This window comes from Perca fluviatilis, chromosome 1 (assembly GCF_010015445.1).
Source record: "Perca fluviatilis chromosome 1, GENO_Pfluv_1.0, whole genome shotgun sequence".
In the NCBI taxonomy this organism is placed as follows: Eukaryota; Metazoa; Chordata; class Actinopteri; order Perciformes; family Percidae; genus Perca; species Perca fluviatilis.
Window position 1 is genome coordinate 14,209,305 of NC_053112.1, and position 20,753 is coordinate 14,230,057.

The following is a 20,753-nucleotide window of genomic DNA, read 5'->3' on the forward strand; positions in this document are numbered from 1 at the left end:
AATATAAATGTTCCCTGTATGCAGCATTACTCAGAATGTAAAGGCCTGTGATATGTTTGATAGTTTGTTTATTTTAGGGTCACAGCTGACATTTGGGCTTGTCATACTAGGGAAAGGCACAGGTGTTACTAATAACATTTACGATGGCTCTATTCTGTTCAAGTGTCCCAGTAAACCATGAGTGACTGTGAGCCAGCATGCACAATACCAGGACCCTGAACAGAAGCAGCTAAATAGAATTCAGGATTTATTCATTTTATTATTTCTACCTTTTTTTTTTTTTTTTTTTATTGGTTTATTTAAAAGGGGACAGTGCAATTTCATAAAACACATGAGCAAACATGGTTAAAAAAGCCAGAATTAGCCAAAAGGCTATTTTTCATCTGTAGTCCCCTGGCCAAGATGTAAAAGAAGCCTTAAAATACAAACATGAAGAAACATTTACAAATCTATGGCAAATTGATAACTACAATATAAATGACAATGTAAAATACTTAAGGTACACTGTAACTGTTAAAATATTATAACACAAAAAACAAGTTAAAAAAAACTACAGTATATAAAATATATAATACAGCGTGATAGGCTCGGCTTTTAATGTTGGCAGACATAATTGTTAATGAGCCAAATTTTCAATTTAACTACCTGTACTTCCTTCTGTGACATGTCAAAATATCTTTTGTGAAAATGTGCCTATTGCTGCTTTATGCCAATATTGGACATTTTAACCCTTGTGTGTTTTCAATGTTTGCTTAAAGAAAAGTTATGCTATTTATTAGTTCTTCTAACTCAAACTAATTGGCCTTGGCTCATTTTCTGTGAAGAACATAAAAAAATAACTTATTTTCAATGACTGCACACGGTACCCCCCCCTCCCTCCCTACACATAACTATTACATATGAGGTGTTCGGGTCTACTGGACCCGAGTGCATTTAAATGTAGGTGCTATGAAACTATGTTGTCTTTCTGCACAAAGTTACAACATTGTTACATTTCAAACACTTTCACCTGTTCTGATTAAGTTCAAAGAAATAAGCACCAATAGTGATTAAAAAACATTTTTATATTTTTTTTAATTGAATTTCCTTATTTTCTCACAAAAAACGAAAATGATCATATATGATCATAAATGTGATCTCACAGGGGTAAATGGCAAATATGAACCATAAATCATGTATATATCATTGGGCATTTGAGCTAAAGTAAACATATATTAAGTATTTTTACATGAATTGTTATGGCTGTATTGATTTAAAAGCCTAATAATGTGGTGGGTATTTTCCAGAGATATAATATAAAACGGTATAATATCACAAATAATAATAATAATAATCATAATAATAATAATAAATTGAATTTATATAGCGCTTTTCATAGACTCAAAGTCGCTTATAAATAAATAAATGTATTTATAGCACCATATTAAATAATATTAGACATAGTCATTGTCATATAGACAATATGACACTGTGGTGGAAGATTGTATCCATATGACCAATTCTTCAAGGATTCAAGGTTTTGTCATTGTCATTATTATAAAATACAGGATTGCACAATGAAATGTAATTCTTAGTATCAGTGATTCTCAAGGTGGGGTCTGTGGCACTCTGCCATGGGGGCTGAGAAAAGTATTTAGATCCATTTATGTTGATCATGTTATCAATGATCATGATATACAAAAATAATATATTTTTTCAAAAAGCTTAATTTAACAAATAATATGTGAATTTTTAAATTCAGAATAGTTCATAGATTACGTTCTAATCTAACAAATCCATAACTTTTAGAATCCGCATATGTTAATACATGTCTAATATTTTTCTACTAAATTTCTCTTATGTTGTTCTTTCACATAACTAAGACTATTGAAGTGTAAAAAATGGGCTACATCAAATTATTCCAAGGTACAGTACATATACACGAGGGGGTCCCTGGTATATTCTCTATCTTGTAAGGGGTCCTTGGCTGGTAAACGATTGAAAACCTCAGTTCTAGGAGACTGTTTTGGCTAATACGAACGTGTTGCAGGAAATGATGATTAACCCCTGTGTTGTCTTTGGGTCAAATTGAACCCGTTTTCTAAATTTCTATATCAGAAATATGGGTTTCTTTTTAACTATGCCTAATTTTGATTGCCCAAAAATAACACAGATGATTCCACACAACGCGCTTCGCAAGTACAACAAAAAATCGGATCTCTACTTCATCGAATTTTGAGTGTTTTATTACATCTTTTAGCATTTGAAAGAAAAAATTGAAATGTTTCGAAACAGTATCTCGACTGAATGTTGACCCCTCTGTGATTATCCATCCTTCAATATTATTCTAAATAATTCAAAATTTCTGCTTTTTTAACTCAAGAATTAGGTATAATTTCCTATAAATTATGTATATTGACCATGAATTCCAAAAAGTCGGTGTTAGTGGTGTTTTTACATGGTAGTAAAAAAAAAAGTTAAATGTAAAATAAATACATTTTTAAAAAAGCGCCAAGAACATTGAAAAAAGCACCAAAAGTGCAACAAAAAGTGTTGATTTTTCGAGTTTTGACCCGGGAGGACGATGCATGGTCGAATGGAAGACAACACAAGGGTTAAGCAATGCAACTGGTACTGACTGATTATAATGTCAATGTTACATGAACAATCTATATCCATCGACTGATGACCCTTGCTAGCTAGTTTGAACTATTTGCACAGCCTTAATAAAAACACAAAGAGCCTCATTATTACTATCTAAATATTGTCAAGTATGTGATGAAAACAACCATTCCCAGTGACGATAAAAGTGGATTATTAAATCTTAAATTGAGGCAGCCCCTTAGACTACTGAGACGGTGCTCTTTGTCAGTGTGTTGGTCCAGCTCAGGGGTCCCTTTGTTCCAGCTGCCACAGCAGATTTGGGCGTCTGTACGGAGCCCTGTCAGAAACAGGCTTATCTCTTGGGGGCCTCCCAGCACAAAGACCCATTTAGATGCTCACAGAGAGTGAAATCTTCATTATATACCTCTTGAAAGAGAAACAGACCTCTGCTCTTTAAGAAAATTAATTGGAGACACATATTTTGCTTGGCTGCAATGCATGCTCTAAAACAAAGGAACAGGAGAATTTAGTACAGTGAATCCTTTTATTATGTTAGAGTGAGTTGGGCGATGTCAATGTTTCAGGTCTGTTTGTATTCATGTGTACTTTCAATGTAGACACTGTCACAGAACTATTAAGGACATTGAGAGTTGAGAAAATTATGCCTATTTTTATCTTGCTCCTACAGTTTTTTCTTTTTCTTAAAATACTCTAATTAAGTTACACTAGAGAATAAGACAAATGTGAAATAAGATACCACAGTGTCAATATCAAGGGTTTCTATCCATGCAATTGCCCATTCATGTATCTCTATTTCATCCATCCATACATCCTTCCATCCACCTATCCATCCATCTGCTGGCCTTTCCCAGCCATGCCTGTAGTAAGAGTGTCAGTATATCTGCCATGGCGTCCTGCTGATGTGTATTGTGATGGGGTTGAATACTCCAGCTACCAATATGGCCTGCACCAATACTGGATTAGCCACAGTGGATTAGCTGCCTGCCCTCCTGCTGCTTATTCAAATATTGTTTCACGTATTGTCATCATTGGGGCAGAGCTCTGGCCCAGTAGCCTGTAAGCTAAAGAATATTCTCAAAGAAAACCAGAAAAAAATGTCTTCCATTTCCCCACAAAAGCGCCTAATTTCATTTTCCTGTGAACGTGGAATTTGGACGACTGAGGGTTTGGGAGGGAAGTGATGGTTTCGGAGAGAGCGGCTGCAGCCCTAAAACAGGGAGAAAAAGGAGGATGGAAAGATGATGGAAAGCAAAACCCAACCAGGGCCAAAATCAGGCATGAAAGCGTGCCTTGATCTTTGATACATGGTGTTCTTCTTTTTTTCTCCTCTCTCCCTTTCTCTCTCTCACTCTCACACATACACTTGGGAGTCAAGGCAATTGATGTGCTGCCTTTGATGGCAAAGAGAGGCCTATATTAACAGCCAAAAGACCATGATGAAAGGGCTGAGAGAAAGAAAGAAAATGGGTATAAAATGTGTTATTAAAAAGAATGGCAACTCATGATAAATACTTGGGATGGAGTGATGGTAACCAGACATCGGGCGCTAAGGGTTTGATGGTTTAACGGCAGCGGAGGAAAGGCTAAGGTAGACGGAAAGCTTACCGTGCTAGCCTGGCGGTAGTGGTGGCTGACGTTGGCTTGGTGGTTCCAGTATGTCATGCTGGTGGTCATCCTGTTAGAATAAGGGAAGTGAATACACTTCCTGCACGGCCAGGGTTCCTCCTGGTGATTCGGAGGTCTGGACGCCAGTGGACGTCCCACAGCAGAAGCAGTCGCCATCTTTGTCCCGTTGTTGTCTTGGATATCCTCTCCTGCGTCTTCATCCCTCCCTCTGTCCTTTGATCATGCCTCCCTCCCTTGCTCTCTGCCGTATGACATCATCACGCAGCGGTATCGACAAGCATCAAAGAACCTCTGGGCAGGACTGTGTATCTGTCGGTCTGTGCGTTTGAAAGGGGTGTAAATATGGAGCATAAAGAGTCCTGTAACCCCCCCGCTCCCCCCATCCACTGTTCTCCTCTCCCTGCAGATGGATGGTTTGTTTGGCCAATACAAAACTATACACACACATGCACACACCCACACCACCCATCTCTCAGTCGGTTGTATCCCGAGGCCCCCTGCTGTGCCTGTAGCGTTTGATGATGTGTTTAACGGCTTCATTCATCCCAAAGCTTGTTTCTTTTCTCCACCATTTGTTTCACCCTCCTTATCCATCTTTTCAAGCTGTTGCAACAAACACAGATGTGTCCTTTAGTCAACTTTGTGGCTTGATGACAGTTAATTTCTTCTCAAACTGATCTAGTAACACTCCTCCTTGAGTCACCACCCCTCCTTCCTCCCACTTTGACTCTCATCCCCTGCTCTTTCTCTCTTACCTCTTACAGCTGGTCAGTACCATTTCCAATCCTGTTAAATTTGTATGTCCTCTTGAGGAGCCCTTCTGTCTGTCTGTCATTTGCCTGAAAATCACATATACATGTTTCACTGTCACACTCGCAATCCTCTGCGGCAGCTGTTATCCAATCCAATGAGGTCTTCCCCGCCCAAAAAACACACATAATTTGCAACAGAATGAGTAGCATTTGACCAAACATTAATGTACGGGCAAACAGAATAGAGCCAATCAACTCTTTACCACTATCAGCATATCTTTAACATACATTTTATTTAAATAACGGTTAACAATCAGTATCTGACCTACAAAGACAGAGAGCAGTAACTACAAAAATAGTGAAGTTGAGAAAAAAAATGGGTTTTAAGGAATCAGGCTGGCCAGCAAACTGTGCAACAGAGAGAAATGTTGTAATGCATTATTTTATGCATTTTAGGGTTGAATATTTTACCTCAACTCAACCACATCACGTTTCACTTACTGCTAGCTGTTAAGCTAGGCTAATTATCTTATAGCCAAACTAATTACCCGTTTCTTTTTCTGACTATACTACATTAGTTATGTGGAATGAAAAAACTGAATTACCAAGATGTCAGTTCATCAAATTTGATATTTTTTTAATTACAAAGAGAGCTTTGGAAAAACATTAATTTAGATTCATCAAAGGTTAGCAGTTGCTATGTTTTCACTAGAGTTAGCTATCTGGTTTTAGTTGTCTAGTTAGCTAACTAACTCTGTGGCTTTGTTTTTAGCTTTATTTTGTAGTTATTGTAAATTCTACATTCTGTTTTCGCAGAAAAGAGTATAATAATTTTTTTATATAGTAAAACCAATGTCAAAAGGTCAGGTCTTAACTCAATTTTGACCAAATATGTAGTTACTGTGCAGTTCAAACTTAACATTTAGGGAAAATATATTTGTTATGTAACAAAAATGTAGTCAAACACGTCCTCTCTCTACCTATTTGTTACCATTACACTATCTCCCTAACTGCATTGTTGTTGCTGGAATCCAATAATATATCGTACTGTATTTGACTAATAAGCTAACATAAGATAGCAAACTAGTTAAATCATCCAATGGAACACAAACCAAAAATAGCCTACTGTACTGCAGCTGAATTAATGATGTTGTACTGAGGAATTAAGCTTTAACATCTCCTCCACATGCTTGAGAAGTTTTACACATTGTTTTACATGGTAGTTTCTGATGCATTGATGTGATAGAAGATGTACTAGCAAAGTAGCCCACAGTGTTTACCTGAGAATAGGTGTTTGTAAGATTATACTCAGACTAGCGGCCACTTTATTAGGTACACCTGTGCAATCTAATGCAGTACAATACAAGCCCTGCTATTAGTTCTACATTAAAGATGTCTATACTCTTTAGTTTTTGGCAACATTGTTGTAAATGTGTAAATTCAATGATATATTTTAGCATTAAGATCATGCGAAAGTTAGTGGTGGTGGTGTGCTGGACTTGATAATTTGAGAAGTGTTTCTTATATTCTACTTCCTCATGTATGTAAATAAGGATATCTTACTAACATCTTTCAATATAACGCAGTCAAGTGCAACACCACCTATTTAACCACAACCTGAATAACAAACAAATGATTGAATTTACACAATTTTGACAATGTCACGAAATATTAAACATTATAAATTTCATAAAGGTAGAATTTATGACAGCACTTTTGTATTGGACTGCATTATTTCATTTTCATTTCTGTAAATGTGCCAGTGTAAGTAGCCAGCTGGCTAATTTTCAACTGTAGTCCTTTTGGCCAGATAATTTGAGACCAGAGCAACAGGAAACAGCTAGACATTAGCAGAGGTGTATAGTCCAGGTGCCAGAAAGTAGAAATCCTGTCCAGCAGCTGTCCCAACCATCACTAAACCAGCTCCTCTACCAGGTAGATGAGCTCGTTAGTGAAAACACCTGTTCTAGATGTAGAGGCAGATCCAAAAACATGGCAGGATTTTTACTTTCTGGCATCTGGACTATACACGTCTGGACATTAGTATGGGTTAAAATTTACAGTCAGAAGACAATACGCCATAACAGCAACAAAATAAGCATTCTCAAGAAGCTATGCAGAGCGACAGGAAGCAGCAAGACATTTGTACAGTAATACATCAACAGTATCTACATTCAGCACGTAGCCATGCCTCCAAGCAAGCAACAAAACACAGCCAAGCAACACTGATTATAGCCATTTTCTTAATACATGCAAACATGCAGAGCAGCAATAAACAATGAGACAACAAAATATATTATCATGATGGCGATATAATATTGATATAATATTAAAAGTTGCAGTACAAGTTAATAAAATAGTGAAATAGTAAATTACAAGTGAATATGCCATGCAGAGCTGACTATTTGACAAGTGTACCTAATAAAGTGGTCACTGAGTGTATGTTGCCTGTAGAAATTTCTAAACAACTATTGGCTTCAACTTAATTTATTTACTCTTAAAAGTCTTGGTGCCATTCATATGAGTTCTTTCTGTGTATTCATATATACAAAGGCTAATTCTCATTAGTGAAATAGGGCTTTGATCCAGTTCCTCTCAGCACTGATCATTGGTTAAAGAAAGAAAAGTAATTAAAGCGTTTTAGAGTCACACAGCTGACGCCCCAGTTCCACCTCCTCTCCATAGTCTCCTGTTCTTCTATTTTGCCAGCTTTTTATTCACATCTTTACTCTGCACACTGCCCGGCCGCCTCTCTGCCCCCACGTTCCCTATCCTGTCTAACTAATTGTCAAGGTTCTTGTTAGCATTATGCTAAAATGCGTCTCTGCAGCAAAAGCCACCCAGTGATATGGTAAGCCCCCTCTGGGAGGATTATACAGCTGATGATAATGAGTGAGTAGATGTGAGTGTGTGTGGTGAAGGGAATAACTGCTCCTGAATTTGTTGTTCACTTATGCACTCTCCTCTCTCCAACTCCTTCTCTTCAGCTCAGCAAACTGTTTCTCAGCTTTCCTACAAACCAGCCCTCTTCCTCGTGTCCACGTTCCAATCCCATGAACAGTGATTTACATTCAAACAGCAACCTCATCCCAGGTATTAAGAAAACTAATTTCACAACATTAATAGACCCCTTAAAAATGCCCACTTATTTCCTCCACAAATTACTTCCCATAATCCTAATCAACTAAACCCGTCTGCTGATTGGTCCTTTTTCTGCGGGGACAAATAGGAATGTTTGGAATCAATTTGAGCACTCTTGGCCTACCTGTAGGATTGTTGGGGTAACAGCTAATAGCAGCGGGCTGACAGGCTGTAGAGGGTTGATAAGCATTTCTCATTATTGAACCCCATTCAGAAAGCTGGCAGCCACACACATATAACACACACACACACACACAGAATCTCTCAGAGAAATAGATGTCCTCCAAACCCATATTCCCATTGCCACAATAGATAAAAATAAATAAAGAATTCATTGGTGTGTGCATCTATTGACTGTGCATGTGTGTGTGACAAAGGAGAAGGCAACTGGAGAGCTACAAACCCACGCCTGGACAAAATAACAGAAAAGCCTCTCCATACAATAGCTCTGCGGTAAACACCAGTTTGACAAAGCTCATAATCGCTTTTTGTTGTCGCTGTCGACGTTTGGGTTCAACTCAGTGGTCATTTTTTGAGGCCATAATTTTTTACAAAACAAACACCACATACAGTGTTCCTCAGTCATTGTTGGTCTACTTGTGACAACTTTATGAGTTGCCACAAGCAAATACAGCCGTGCTGTGTATATCATCATGATTTTTTGAGACTTTACCCTTCGCCATACTGTATAATGTATATATGTGTATTCTTGTGTCTGATGCACATGATGATGCACATGAAAAAAAATGGCAATTCAAACTGCTAGGTGTTTTCTCATTGTAGGAAATACAGGTGTTACTAAAAACATAAAAAATGGCATATGTGTCGCAGTAAGCTGACTGTGACTGTGAGCCAACATGCCTGAAACTGAAGCAGCTACATGGAATTCAGCCATCATTCATTTCCTTTTTACACCTATGCTTTTCCTACTGTGACATGTCAAAATGTCTATACTTATTAGTTTTTTTTTTTTATAAAATAAGCAAGCGATAAAGTGGACCTTGAGCCAAGACTGTCAAGTGCTTTCTTCAAGGTAAAAAATGAATGTGACAAAATCTCCTCTCAAAAAGATTAATGCTACACTTGAGACACTGTTTTAGTTACATCATTCTCCGTAATTATTTTGTAATGGGTTGGACGCATAAGGTAAATGTGGTTTTATTGCAGGATTGTGAATAGAGCGCCCTTATGTTTTCTTGTATCTGCCCTGCCGTGATCCAATCACAATTTAGCAACATTCAAATCAAACTGTGATGACAATTGTGGGGTTGTCAGGCCTCTGTCAATCAAATGTATTTAAACTCCGGAAGGTTAAATCGAGACAGCCAGCCAGACTATCTGTCCAAAACAACTTTTGAACGTACACATGTTCCACCAAAACACGTTCCTTCCCGAGGCTATTTTGCAGCGGCACCGTAGCTCTGTCTGGTGCTTAGCGCTGCCCGTGACGATTGGGATTGGTTTAAAGAAATCCCAATAAACCAGAGCCCATTTTAATCCTATCCCAGAATGCTGTGTGGATTAGCCAGACCCTTCTCCGCCCGCCGCACTTGTGGAGGAAGGTCTGGCAAAGCGAGACTAATAAAACCACACCAACACAGTTCTAATGAAGTAGATTAGCTGAGTGAAAGACTAAATAAATTTCAAACTTCATTATTTATTATTAGCTTATCTAGTAATAAATATGGAAGGTTATAATGCAATGTTTAAACCACATTTTCAGGGGCTCTAATGGTTATTTTAACCATATGTACAGTAAGTAGGTGAAAGTAGACCTGGAGTCCCTAAAAATCCCTGAAGCTCAACAATTTGAGCCTCGACTTGTTCATTCTGCACTGTGAGAGAGAAGGCTACAGTTGTGAGGGGGCTGAGACCATTGTTCGGGTAAAGTGAGACAAATGAGACCCTGGAGAGCACTACTTAGCCATTAATAAAGGTCAGATATGGAGCCACACCAATGGATGCTAATCCTGACCCCGGGGACTGTGTGCTCATGTGCCTGTGGATGGCAATTGTTTCACAGGCCTGTGACATTTAAACCTGAATGAGCGTACAATCCTGGGTGGCAGAACAGTGTGTACGTGTTTGTATGGCTATTTTGTTGGAAAGCAGTGGGCTTTAGTGCCAACTGAGGTTTAATTAGAAATGGCCTTGGGGCCAATTAAAACATCAGAGGCTATTTTCTCATGTAGACAACACACAGTGGTTAGTACAGTAAATATTCTCTTGATTTTAATTATGCCGTTAAACATTTAAAACTGTCAGATTCTACAGAATGTTTTTTTATGAATTGAATAGAATTTAAATAACCTACATTTGTTAAAATATAATATTATATAAGTGCCTTGGCCATATGTTTTTATCTACTAAGATTTTACCTGACAGCAGCGATATCATTAAGATGCCGTCACTGTGATATCATTATGAGGCATCACTGTATGTTAGCCATTATGTAGTCTCGTCACACAGTCTAATTGGTATTGTACTAATAACACGCTGGCAGGCTGAAAACATCCAATCCTTTCCCCTTGTGTTGGAGCTATAAGCTTGTCAGCAGGTCACACTGATTGGGGCACCTGAGAGCCAGTGAGAATGCAATTTGTGAGTTTAAGCTGAATGTGGTGGAGATAACGACTGTTGGGTCACAACAACAGTTCAGCCCAAGTGTAATGAGCAGAAAAATTCACAATTCTGTTAATGCATGTGTGTTATGTGTACATGACAGAGAACTATGGAAGTCCACACTATGATTAATGCCTTCACTGAATGCTAGCGCAGGTTATACTGCACCATATTTGCTTTAGAGGACATTTTTAAGTTTCTCTTAAATTTAGATATTTAGTTTAGATTGTTCTACCCACAGCTAACAACAAAGCCAAGTTCTCCTGATAATATCTTCAAAAGACAAACCATTAAACTGTTCATGACCTTTCCAGAAAGGCTTGGTGGATGCAGAGGAGAGGCCCAGGACAATTCTACAGAAATATGAGCACATTCTGGCTTAAAACTGTAAACGGAAAATATATATAACTCATGCAAGAGTCACAGATGCAAGACCTGTCCAAACACAGCAAACAAAAACCAGAAAGTAGCTTTCATATTTGATCATTTGTCACCCTGGTGTTGCTCAATAGGTATAGCAATGCTGGCTGACTGGTCTGCCAGTTTTATCCAGACTGAAATATCTCAATAACTATTAGATTGATTGCCATGAAATGTATTGTTTGTACAGACATTTATGCTCCCCAGACAGATAAATCCTACTACTCTAGCGCCACCATGAGGTTGACATTTGTGACTGAGTAAAATGTCTACACAACTACAGGATGGATTGCCATGCAATTTGTTACAGACATGCATTTTCCTTTCAAGATGAATTGTTATAATTTGGTGATCCACTGAATTTTAGTCTAGCGCCACCCTAATTTCAATTATTCAATCATTTGGTTTATGACCAAAAAACCTGCAAAACTAAAGAGACTCCCATCATCCTCGGCTGTCCTTTGTGTTAAGTGCTGAATAGCATGTTACGATGCTAACAGGCTAAAACTAAAATGGTGAACCTGGTAAACTTACTATACTTGTAAACATCATGTTAGCATGCAGTTAGCATTAGGTCAAAGCACAGCTGTGCAGTCCTATTAGGATACGTCATTGATTTGATACTTGTTACATTTATTTCTGATGGAAAGACGGTCCTGGACTTTTTTCATGTTCACAAAGATCCAATAAACAATAAAACATGCTAATTGTGAGCTATATTATCACTATAGAAACTCACCCAAGACCAATGCAGTTTTTTGTCATCACATTGTAGTGGTTACTGTTCCAGTTGTCACCTTTCGGCTGTCAAATACATCTGTCATGAGACATATTTTACGTCAATATGAAAGCCTATATTGTTAATATTTACAAAAAGCTGCAAGACATTTAAAAAGTGATTTGAAGCAGCCATTTATACCAGGAGATTTTGATAAATTATTCATCCAGGAACAACAACCACAGCACACTGGTCACACAATGACCAAGTCACTAAATGAGGGATTAACTCCATCTTGTGGTGCAGAGAAGAACTGCCAGTTCAAGGATAGTGGTGGTTAATAACGTCAAACAGGACATTTGACAACGTGTGAAATGCAAGACCGCAGACACCCTGCAGGTTTTTAGTAGCAAAGTAGCCTGCTTATTTTATGCTTACATAGTTTTGACACTCCTGTCTTCTCATCTACTTTCTCCCATGTGGTGTCAATCACTGAAGCATAATGTACCATAAAATGAGGATATGTTGCAAAAACATTCAAATACACGGGTAACTTTAATTTAGGGACTGCTTTAGGAAATAACAGTTACAAAAAAACAGAGTTACTAAATGTGACACACAAGTTGATCTGAACAAAACCCTTTTGCTTTAGTAAAAATGTCAAAATAAATAAAATGACATTGAAATTATAAATCTAATTCAACATTTTTTTTAAACTGAGTTGATGGAAGTTGTGCTGCAGAATGGTGACGTTCAGTTAATTTTAAATCACCTTAATTTAAAAATGAACACCCCAATAAAGTTGGTACTAACATATCATAGATATCTTTATGAATATAAAAAAAGACATTAAATTATATCAGGATTCTGATAAAGGAGGACTCAAGTTGTGGGTTAAGTTGTGAAAAAAATAAATTGGCTAATCTTTGCTTTGAAACTTCAATTTAAAACAAAATCACTACAATATAATGCAAGTTAAGATGAACTTTTTTTTAGAAATTTAAAATCTGACTGACAATCAGCTTCTCTAAATGTGAGCTCTTACTCCCCGTCAACTTCTTCCTTATCAGCCTCCTTGTTTTCCTGTGGCCCATTGTTGTCATCCCCTTTCTTCTCTTCTTTGTTTGTCTCCTCTGCATCGTGTTTCTCCTTCTGGTCAGCTGTATTCATATCCGTTTTTGCTGTGGTCACGTCAGGCTTTGGTGTGTCCTCTTTCATTACTTCCTGGACATTGTACTTTCTGTACAGTGTATAGTCTTTTACCACACTGATGCAACACACAGCCTTGATGACCTCCACAATGATTGTCAGTTCTGGGTTGGTCAAATCAACCTTGTTCTTAGGGTTCAGCTTCCCCACGAGACCTGCAATGTTCAAAAACCAAAGAGACAAGTCAGTTTTGTTCACTGAGGATCAAAAAGGGGAAATTCACTTTTCATTTACTTCTTTATTCTCATCTGACAAAATTCATCTCGTCCAACACTACCTGCAATTGCTTTGATGATTTCGTCTCTCTTGTTGTGGCTGCTGTTGCGGGCCTTGAAGGCGATCTGGTAGGTACCACTGTTTGGGGTTTTGAACCAGGGCTCCAGGAAAGTAGTCAGGTACTTCACCATGTCATCCTGAAAGGCCTTGCACGTTCCAGTTACCTGGATGAGGAGAAAACGAGAATAAGACACGGCGGCAACATGGATCTTGATATACTTTTGATTGTTATGAAAGGGTTAAAAAAAAACAAAAAACTGGATGCATCTCATTTCAATACACTCAAAACATATTTCTATACTGCATCTGTTAAATAGGTTGACAGTTGTAAATTTTAGCTTCTCACTGGTAGCATCCGAAGGATCACACGTGACTTTTTCTTCTTGGTGGTGTGGAGATCGGAGAGGATGTGATGAACCAGCTTGTCAGATTCTAGGAGAGGGAAAAAATAAAAATAAAAAAATTGTGGCCACAATAATACTAAAAGGCAAACAAATCATGTCAATGATCCGTACAAAAAAAAGAAAGAAAAAGAGCAAAAGACTTGACTTACCTAGATTTTTAGTTTTGATGAAGATGACATTGTTTGCTCCACTGTCCAAAGCCTGGAAGCGCCTCTCCTGTTTAGCTCCAGATGCTTTCAGCTGTGCCACTTCCTTCTTCAGTGCTACATCAACATCTTCTTCATCAGCCTCCTCTTCACTACTGCTCCCATTATTATCTTGCAACTGTGATCATGAGAGAGGCATGTTTATAATACCATATTACTTACTGCAAACTCAATTACTTGTTTAGTCTATAAAATGTTAAAGAAGTACTGAAAAGTGCCCCTTTCTAATGACTTTTTTTTGTCCAGTCAACAGTCCATGATAGCCAAAGCCCATGTATCGATATCGGGACTGAAAAAGTCAGATTGGTGCATGGTTACATTTGTAATTACTGGCTAGCTAAAGTCTATTGACATGGGCATGCACACAATAACAAGCTTTTGCTCTGGCTACCCCTATACATAACACAAAATCAATGTGCAACTTAAATAACTTATGATAAAATATGCAATTAAGTCATCACTTTCCCACTACTGTAGGGTGCAGTGCACTTGAGCTAACTTGCACAGTAATTGTTAGTAAAGGACTAACGTTAAACAGTCCAGGCAAATAAAGCTATCTGTATCACGTTCTAACAAGGAATATTAATGTCTGGGCTCACCTTCTCGGGCCCATAGAGCGTGTCGGCGTACTCATTGAGCAGATTGAAGGCCTCCGCGGTGCACTTCCTCTCGTTCATGTTGCATGTGATGAGGATCCCCTGCATGCCTATCTCCAGCTCTCGGGAGCCCTTCCACCGCTTGTTGTGGTGACCGCCCGCATACCGCTTCTTGCTCCGTTTCCTCGAGTCGTTAGACACGGCCGACATATTAGCAGACAAGCTTAGGTACAAATCAAAACCTTGTGTTTAAGCTCAATAGCAGCGGGCTAACTTGTTGTTTTGGTTACTCCTCCTCGGCTTTATTAGCCGTTAGCTTAACAGTTGAGACTAAAATTTCCGGTATTTTAAAGCTGTAGCGACTACAATGTAAAAGTCATGTGAAGGTTACAAAAAGCTACAGACTGCCCGCTTAAATGTGTGTTCAAATGAATGAACTTCAGCTGTTTCAGAGGACCGATGTCTCATTCAGGCACTCACAACATAGCACGTTTTTTGGTTGCGCCGTACGGCGCGTGACGAGGGACAAAAGTCTTCAACGTTCTCGCGATTACTTGTTCACCTTTGGATTTTTGGCAGTGATTATACAGAACATGTTGTATACTTACTATATAAAACTGGTGATGGAATGTAACCAAGTACATTTACCCAAGTACTGTACATATTTGAGGTACCAGTACTTTACTTGAGTATTTCAATTTTATGCTACTTTTTACTTACTCCACAACTACATTTCAAAAGGGAAATGTACATTTTACTTCACATAGCTTTAATCACTAGTTACTTTACAGATTAAGACTATTAACACAAAATATAAATCAACTAATAAATATGATATATTACTAAATGTTAAGTCAGTATATAAAGTAGTTAAAATGAGCGCCTAAGCAGCTGCAACTACAACTGCATTAAAGGGATGCTTATACAGTACATTAATGCATCACTAATTATAATCCAGTACTACCATAAATATGCTTGTGAAATGGGCTATTCTGCATGAGTACTTTCGTACTTCAAGTATATTTTGATGCTAATACTTTTAAGTTAACTCTTTTTCTGTGTGCCAATCTGACGGCCACATTCTGCTTTATGATGATACGATGTTTAAGTTTAAGGAGCTGATGGAATAACATTTCACAGGAATTGTACCTCGTACGATTTCATGTGACAAATAAAATTGATTGATATCGAATGCAGGACTTTTACTGAAAAAAAATTTCACTGAGTACTTCTTCCAACACTGATAAAAACAACTGTCAAAACCAAGAGCAAAACTAAAACATTTAACAAAGTCATAATTAAAACAGCCACTTTATCATTTTATTTATCATTTCATTTGATCTCCAAAGCACATTTGCCAAAAAGTCTTTTTACTGTACAACACATAGAAAATTAAGTATATTATCATTATTGGTTGATAGATTTTTGTGTGTGTGTAAAAAACACATTACTAACATTGTGCCAAATATTCACTTCAGAATGATACGAAATACAGAAAAGCGACAAGTCAGTATTTTGGGGCATTTTAACTTTATAAAAGCCAACTCATTCTCCAAACTGGAATCAGTAAAGTTAATTGAGCATTCACTATGTCAATAAAATCACAGCTTTGATTTTTACTGCTGTATGTAGTTTATAAAAAGAGAGCTTCCCTTTTTTTTTTTTTTTTTGTTTATCTATTCAGATTCGACTTTATTACAAAACATAAAAAGCAAAATACAATTAATGAGGAACCGTCTTTGTGGCTATTGGTTACAAATATAATAACATAACATAGTCTATGTGACTGAGGTAGACCACACATTCTGCTTTTTTTTTTTTCCTCTCTCCCAACTAGTTAATAGCTCTTTCTCAGTGTTGACCTCTGGGGTGGACGACAGCTCAGAGTGGAGTTGATCTGACAGAGTGAGACAGAAGACCCAACAGCAGGAGCGTCCACAGAACTGCTTTTCATCAGAGCCGACTCCCACTTAAAGAACTCGCAGCCCTTCTGGATCCTGCCTCCGCTGCCTGACCGGCGGACTGGACAGCAGTAAAACCCTCGCCCGTGGTTCGGACCACCGTTGGATACGGACTGACGCTTTGCACGACGCCCACACGCACACAGCGGGGATGTGATCCTCGGCCCTCCTTTCACTGTTGCGGAAATGGAGCAACGATTGGTACGTGAGGAGAGCGTGTTGGTTGACAGGGAGGAGAGGGCATTCTTGGAGGCGCAAAAAGAACCGCGTGAGGAGGGACGTGAGGGTTTTGCTGGGTCAGTGTAGATGGTGAAGGAAGATTGTGGAGTCTCTTTGGGCTTCTTGGGTTGTGGGACGACTGCTTTGGGCCTGGCAAATGAGGTGTAAGGGGTGGAGGTATCTTCTGGGATGAAGGGTTTGTGTCTGAATACAGAGGGTGCGTTTGTTTTAGAGCTTTTATGAGGCTCATCTGACTTTCCTTGTACTTGAAAAAAGGTTCTAAGTCCTGTTTTGTGCTGATTTGATTTGGAGTCCTGAGTCACCGTTTTAGGCACAGCAAAATAAGTATTGGGCTCTGAGATCGTTGAATGCTGCCTGATGTCATTCTTTGCAGGTAAAGATGTTGTTGACGATTCACTGGTCATCTTTTGAGTCGTTAAGTTGTTTTCAACGCTCACGGTTTCTCTGATTTTGTCCCTTAATGTGACCTGACCGCCTAGCGAATGTTTATTATCAGGCTCTTCCCACACATGACGTGACACATGATCAACGTTAAATTCTCTCTCCGTTTCACTGATGAGGCCATCATCCTCCTCCAGCACCACATCATCATATGAACCACACCTATCCTCTGTTTCCACCAAAAGTTCTGTGCCTTCCTCTTCTTCCACACGTCCTATTGTTGCTCCTGTTTTGGAGGGCTGGTTTGGCTGAGGCAGACTTGAAAGGCAGCCCAGAGTAGTAGAACACAGAACTAGGCTGCCGTTGTTGTTAATTTGTGGCGAAGGACAATTTGTCATAACGGAAGAGGAAATATTAGTGACAGCCACTGCTGTAACTGACCTCCTGCTGCATCCCCATAGTGGCACAGTTGTACCATACAGCAGTGTCTTTGGTGCGATCAGGCTTTGACAGATTTGAACAGAACTTGAGTTCTCATTTGTGTCCAAGTCCCTCGTGATGTTCTCTGAACGTGATTTTACCGGACATAATTTGGGAGGAATCTTGGAAGATGAGGGTTTGTTTGTTGTAGGTGTGTTTTCCTTTTTGTCAGTGTTTGAGTTTTCTTTCTTGTTGTCTGCAGCGGTGTTTCCAAACATGGTTTTGACCATTGATGGCTTCTATAAGAAGATAAAATGAGAGATAAAATCAGTAATTCATTCCTGATTTTTTTTTCTTGAAACTGTATCGTCAAATAAGCTACGTCAGTAGTTATTGGTGCTACTCTGTATAGTCCCCTTAAGCTGCACGTTTACTTCTCTGGCTCTTCCTTTTGCCTTTGGTGTCTGGAAAGATTCATTTCAAATTTTACGAGGCATCAAGTACAAAAGTCTAAAAACTGGACCACAGTCCAGTTATATAATTTGTTTGTTTATTTATATAAAAAAAAAGAGCATCACAATAAAACTTAAAAATTCTACATGTAGTTCTTTCTGAACCAAACAAGCTTTATCCACGAAGACTTAGTCATCATCCAGAACAGGTTTTGCTTGGGGAGGCAAAAGGGGGGCCGGGGGATTTAGGAGTTGGGATCCATCGTTGGACGACGGGCACTCACCCTCTCCAGGCTCCTAGTGATCTTCATCATACACCCATCCCTCATCATCCTCGCTGCCAACTGAGCTGTATTTCGGGAGTCATCCAAACCTGAGGAAAGAGAAAAAAAAAACAAGACACAGGATTAGATTGTGTCTATTTTCTATGTGGACTTATTTGGACAAAATGACTTTTGTTTTGTTTATACCAGAATGTTCTCTCCCTGAAAACTGTATCCCTAGATCTTGTAGTGCCCCGTTCAGGCCTTTGGGTTTCCTGTCATAAAACAGCTGAAAAATACAAAAAAGGGGGTTGATCACAAAATGAGTAGTGCTGAAACAATTAGGTCTAATCCAAGTGATTAGTTAATTGATAAAAAGTTTTATCAGTGAATACTTGGTTAATCAAAGTACTTTTTTTTCTGGTTACAGCTTATTACTTGTGAAGATTGACAGCTTTTTCTGGATACATTAATAATTGAATACCTTTTGGTCAGACAAAATAAGCAAACTGAATACTTTAATTTGGACTCTAGTAATTTAGGATAAGAGATTGCTATAACTTTAACATATCATTCATATTATATATAGACTAAATATTTAAAAAAATAAATACCTGGTACATTAAACAATGAGGAAGCATTAAAGAGAACGGAGGTTTAAAGACAAAGCGAGTGAACTTACCCTGTAGGTGCTTCTCAGGTCTATCCAGCTGTTGAGCACATCAGGTTTATGGAGCTGCTTGCGTTTACACTCGTACTGCAAACAAACTCCGAGATCCCAGTCTGATACGCAACGCAAATGGTGGCACATTAAAATGAATTATGCGTTTTCAAATTTCCAACAAGGTGAAAACAAACCATGTTATTGTGATAAGGCAGCCTAGAACTATGGAGCCAGATAATTTAGTTTTTGTGTACTAAATTTGCTACATTTGAAGATAAAAATGGCATTCTAGTCGATATTTAGTGTGCTCTGGTCTCCAGTGCAGGAAATAGCCTTACTAACTGAGGCAGAGACCCACCATAAAGAGGTTGTAGAACAAAGCAATTGAATTTTACCTGACCATGTGAGGAAAGTACACAGTTTTTGAGAAGGTGAAGGTGCAGAAGATCTCTGTTGTCTGTTGGGAAAGACCACACCCATCTCGAGCTGCAACTTTTGCAGCCAGCGGCTGAACCGAGAAAGACAGATCTGAAGGGGTATCCCTGCCTCAACTTGCATCTGTGAGACAGAGAAACAAAGATGTCAGATGTAATGTAAAAGTATATACGACACACGGCAACAGAAAGTGCACTCGTGTGTTTGTAGCTGTGTATTTAAACTGTCACCTGTGTAATCCCGGTCAGCTCAGTGCAGAACTCGGACAGAATGGGGTGCTCTTGGGGTTGAACATAATTATGAAACTCAGACTCTATCTCCCCTGTGGATGTGTTCAACAGAACAGCAGGAAACTCAACTGCATTGAAGGAAAAAAGGAAAGAGGCACGTATGTTATCAGCATAGAGGGTGAAAAATGAGAATGGTCCACAAGTGACATTTAAAGGGCTATACTTACTAATTTCCTGGGTGGAGTTGTTTTTCTCTCTCCAGCAGGTGGACTCAAAATCTATCACGATCAGGTATGAAAATTCTTGATCTGAAGGAAAACAGACAGTATTATACAGTTGCAAGTGCAACAGTGTAATCTAGTGTAAACATGTAATGACAAAGGGATTAACATCTCTGTTGGTCTGTATGCACACTATCAATGCAAATAATCATATTTACTTGATAACAATGATTTCTTTGACCCATTAGAGGACTGACTCCGCTGCCTCAATAATCCCAGTTCTCTGTAGAGGCAGAAAGAGAAACAAGAAATGCAGCAACGTTAAAGCTAATATTAACTGCAACGTCAGCCTGACATGTTTTTGCCAATTATATTAGCGGTAATAACACTACTGACGTTACTACAACTACTAAATACAATGTACAGGGTAAGAAAAAGTTGACCATTTTAAACACAAATAGTTGTAATATTCAAAATAGTCAAGAACTCAACGCCTCACGACCGTAGAACCTGAAACAATATAGTATATTTGTTTTCTTCGTCTTCGCGTTAACGTTAAAGGCTCATGGTTATTCAGTTACTTACTTAGCAAGTTTCTTTGTCGACATAACGTTAGCTATTTGTTGAATATGGGTAACTAACTTTACAAAGCATGAAGGTATAAAGGGGTCTTAGTTAGAAAATGCAGCCAAAATCGCGCTGCTTTTTCAAACGTGCGTCGGGTCCGTTCGTCAATCTGAGATTGATTAACAAGGGCTGCTAGCTAGTCATTAAAATCAACTGCGGAAAGAAATAGTCGATCACAGAAAATTGGACGAAACTGAACGAACTGCATTTCCGGTTATACCATGTTGTCACAAAAACAAAAGCATACATTACTGCAGGCCATAGACGTTATGAATCAAAAACATG

The 20,753-nt window shown here is 38.5% G+C and overlaps 2 protein-coding genes across 2 annotated transcripts; both read right to left on the reverse strand.

Moving 5' to 3' along the window:
* Positions 1–12,419: 12,419 nt before the first annotated feature.
* thumpd1 (THUMP domain containing 1) lies at positions 12,420–15,095 on the reverse strand. The gene is made up of 5 exons (XM_039798208.1): positions 14,578–15,095; positions 13,922–14,096; positions 13,715–13,800; positions 13,370–13,532; positions 12,420–13,247 (listed from the first exon to the last, which is right to left on the reverse strand). Exons 1-5 carry the CDS (start codon positions 14,782–14,784, stop codon positions 12,925–12,927), a joined length of 954 nt encoding a protein of 317 aa, XP_039654142.1. The 5' UTR covers positions 14,785–15,095; the 3' UTR covers positions 12,420–12,924.
* Positions 15,096–15,872: 777 nt separating this feature from the next.
* Positions 15,873–20,601, reverse strand: eri2 (ERI1 exoribonuclease family member 2). Its single transcript, XM_039791172.1, has 9 exons — positions 20,427–20,601; positions 20,060–20,124; positions 19,848–19,928; positions 19,621–19,748; positions 19,351–19,513; positions 18,974–19,074; positions 18,499–18,580; positions 18,313–18,401; positions 15,873–17,875 (listed from the first exon to the last, which is right to left on the reverse strand). The coding sequence occupies exons 1-9, from the start codon at positions 20,447–20,449 to the stop codon at positions 16,412–16,414; spliced, it is 2,196 nt and encodes a 731-aa protein (XP_039647106.1). The 5' UTR covers positions 20,450–20,601; the 3' UTR covers positions 15,873–16,411.
* Positions 20,602–20,753: the final 152 nt, after the last annotated feature.